General features: G+C 38.8%; 1 protein-coding gene across 1 annotated transcript; it reads right to left on the bottom strand.

Annotated features, from left to right (window-relative positions):
• Nucleotides 1–589: 589 nt before the first annotated feature.
• Nucleotides 590–1,679, bottom strand: LOC106342947 (shaggy-related protein kinase iota-like). Its single transcript, XM_013782017.1, has 4 exons — nucleotides 1,492–1,679; nucleotides 939–1,031; nucleotides 739–798; nucleotides 590–643 (listed from the first exon to the last, which is right to left on the bottom strand). Exons 1-4 carry the CDS (start codon nucleotides 1,603–1,605, stop codon nucleotides 605–607), a joined length of 306 nt encoding a protein of 101 aa, XP_013637471.1. The 5' UTR covers nucleotides 1,606–1,679; the 3' UTR covers nucleotides 590–604.
• Nucleotides 1,680–3,759: the final 2,080 nt, after the last annotated feature.

Below are 3,759 nucleotides of genomic sequence, written 5' to 3'. Positions count from 1 at the left end.
CGCTTTCTCGTATCTTGTGGTATGATGGTAGACTAATCCTTATGCTTGATATGGAAGATTGTCTTGTGTGTTGAGCTTTGTTGCAACAGGTTGAGTAGGTTGTCACATTCAGATAAAAGGGGGAGAATGTAAGCTCAAGAATTGTGAGCTTGTTTGTTCTGAGCCAAGAGTGTGTTACACATGGTGATGAGTGTGTAACATAGTACGTTAAATTTGTTACGGCGTGATGACGTGTCACAAACTTATGGAAGTAGAAGATATTGCTTTGGCGCGAAGCAAAGAAGATCTTCTGTTGGCGATATTTTAGGAAGTAGAATATTGTCTTTCACGGGTACTTAACGAGGGAACCTAGAAGTGTTTTTGGTCAAGCGTTAAGAGAGTAAAAGCTAGAGCAAGAGGTTTGTTCTTGTCGGCTACAGAAATCGAGTGAAAGGTTTTCAGCTTGGGTTTCTGTAATTTAGAGATTAGAAATTGGTCTGTCGCTAGTCGTGTGTGACTGAGCATAAACCGGATTAAACAGATCTAGGAGGATTGTTTAAAATATTTCTAATATACAAGAATGTGTTCTTGAAATACTTGTGTACGGTTCATATCTATGTGTCTCTTAACTTTCAACTGAATCTCTAGTTTCCAAGCACTTTGCCTAGAAATGGTAAGTTAATTGATTTTAATCAGAAAAGGAAAGAAGAAACTATTTTCCACCAAATGGTTGCAGTGAGTGGACAAGCACATAGGTACCTGGAATACAATTCCAAATGATCCTGTTCCAACAACCCGTTCTGCCATGTAACTAATGGTCTGTAAAGAGACAAGAAGGAAAACATAAGTTAGTAGGGGCTCCTACTTTAAGTTTAGGCAACCTCACACATGATGGTGTGCCCCCAAATCATGAGCAGTATAGCTCATATAAAGATTGAGCAAAGAAAGGGAAACCAAACCTGTTTAGGTTCGCCGTTTTTGCCTCCGATGGTAGTAGAAATGATGTGACCGGTAACAGCATCATTGCCCTCTATAACAGCAGCAGACATATCCTGCAAAATCAGACCATTAATATATTATTTCAGGCAGGCGCTAAACTACTCTTGTCAACAAAGAACAAAGGAAACTGGTGACACATAGGTGCTTTCTACTGACCCGAAGCTATCTTATATAGAAACAAAACCCAGAGAAAAGATTTGCAGACTAATTGTTAAAGATGAGGATGTGAACCATTTCGTAAAAAAAGAAGAAGACACAATCTTTAGACACCATGGAACAAGTATCGGAATGAAGAACACAAGAAGACAAAAAGAGAGTTCAGAATCAATTCAGAGTCCAAAAAACAAAGAACGGGACAAGAACCATATACTTATTATTACAAGAACATTCCAAAACCTGTCAGGAACACGAACACAAAACCCGAGCTAGATCTAAAGCCACCAAATTAACATTTGAAATGCATTTGTTTATCAAACACATACGTAAAGGATCAAACAGAGAAAGAAAGGAAACCTTGTCTGTATCCATATCAGGACGACGTTTCAAAGCATCTCCGTCGCGCAGCTGCGGCGGCGGCTGCGGAGCTAGACACGGAGGCTGATGACCCAATGGTATGGAGGATGTCATGTGCTCTCTCTCTCTCTCTCTCTCTCTAGTAGCCCCACTGAAGAGTGAAGACTCTATTTTCTTCTTGTGTCCAAGTAAACACTTCAGTTATCGTTCAAAGATAAAAGGATGGCCCACGCGTTAATATAGCGGGTAACCATCACCTTTCAATTAGAGCACTAGTTTAAAGTACTCTCATCAGTTACATAAGCACTAGTGAAGAGCAAACTGAAAAATCTAATTAATTTCCCTTTATTATTATATACTTCCCTTAAATAATAAATAAACTCATTTGCTTAGTTCAACTAATCGTGGAAGTTAATATTGTTACAGAATCAGAAAAACATAAATGCTAATGATAACATCTTTCATTTTTTGAGTAATAATACCATTTGCATACTTTTAGATTTTGATATACATCTTTTACTGAACTGGAAACAAAAAGAGCATCATCAAACTCATGGCTAACCATAGATTAAAGTTCATGAAACACCAATTTTAAGTGTCAAATCTTATGTCATCAAACTCATGGCTAACCATAGATTAAAGTTCAGTTCAGTTATGCAGTTTTCAGGTTTCCTTTCTGGTGCTCTATATTTCAAAAACATAAATTACAAAAGAACCAAAAAAAAAGTCAATTAGTAGTAGAGGACATATAAAGAAGGGCAAAAGAAGCAGTGTCACATGGAACATGTGGAGTGTTATTGCAACAAAATCTCTGTTAACATGAGCTGCACATCACTTCAAAATCTCTGTTCTTTGGTGGGATTGTTGGCAGTGTACGCTTTAACCAGGAATCTGAAGGAGCTTTTGGTAACGGTGGTGGTGGAACAATATGATAAGTGTAACGATGGTGAAGCCTGGTACTTTCAAGATTCCTTGTGTTTCTCTGCAACTTGGCTTCAAGATCAATCTTCTCCTTTGTAAACTCCACTACCACATTGGATTCTTGCAGTGCAGCAATAGCTTGATCAGTACATTCTTCAGTGAAACCCTCATCTCTTATGACACTTTGGGTGGTTTGAGGCTGCGAGATATATATAGCTTCTTCACCGGGTCCAATCAAGTTCTGCACTTCTTCTGTAAGTAAAGATTGCTCCATGGACTCTTCTTGTACCTTCTTGTCTACTGAATGCACAGTATCTACATACAGAGTTTTCTCGGCAACAGGAGCCTCGAAAGAAGGTTTCCATCCATGTACGTGAAGTGGAAGAGCTTTCAACTTTTTCCTTTGCTTCTGGACAAGAAGTTACTGCTAAAGACCCACATTGTGCAACTGAACCACTTAGTTATCGTAAACCAGGTGGAGTGTATCGAATGTTCATGCAATATCAACTGTAAACTCTTAAATAATCAGTTTCAGAAAAAAAAAAAAAAGCTCTTAAGTAATCAAAACCACATTTTTCTTTGGCCTACAATCAAAACGAGACATGTAACAGGTTCCTTTTTTTTTTCCCAAAAAGTTATAATATATCAAAACTAGTTTATCCCTCGAAGTTTACTGAGCATGTTCTTTAACACACACACACACACAATATAGAGTTGATAATATATATAGTCGATATTCAATTTGAGAAGGTTCATTCGAATTTATGAAGATAGATTATTTTGCCTCATGCGAGATACACTACAAGAAAACAGCGGCATACTAAGGGAAAAAATCGTCGGTATGTCGTCGGAATAGGGCTATTCCGACGACATACCGACGAAAAAAGTCCTCGGAAATTCATTTTTCCTCGGAAATCCCTAGGAAATTTCCGACGGAATTCCGAGGAACTGAATTTCCGAGGAAACTCCGAGGACCACTAGATCGTCGGAAAGTTCCTCGGAATATACCGAGGGAGGACTTCCTCGGTATATTCTGAGGAAATTTCCGATGGTCCAGTCCTCGGAAGTTCCGACGAAATCTTCCTCGGAAGTTTCGACGAAATCTTCCTCGGAAGTTTCGACGAAATCTTCCTCGGAAGTTACGACGAAATCTTCCTCGGAATTTGCATCGGGAATTTCCGAGGAACGTGGTCAGGAACGCATTCCCTCGGAAAATTCCGAGAAACATTCCCTCGGATTTTTTTTTTAAAATTCCGACGACTTATTCCGAGGAAAAGGTCCTCGGAAAATTCCGAGGAACATTCATTCGGATTTTTTTTTAAATTCCGACGACTTATTCCGAGGAAA

Source organism: Brassica oleracea, chromosome C4 (assembly GCF_000695525.1).
Source record: "Brassica oleracea var. oleracea cultivar TO1000 chromosome C4, BOL, whole genome shotgun sequence".
Lineage (NCBI taxonomy): Eukaryota > Viridiplantae > Streptophyta > Magnoliopsida > Brassicales > Brassicaceae > Brassica > Brassica oleracea.
Note: the sequence above shows the minus strand (reverse complement) of the source record. Positions and strands in the feature narration are given on the sequence as shown.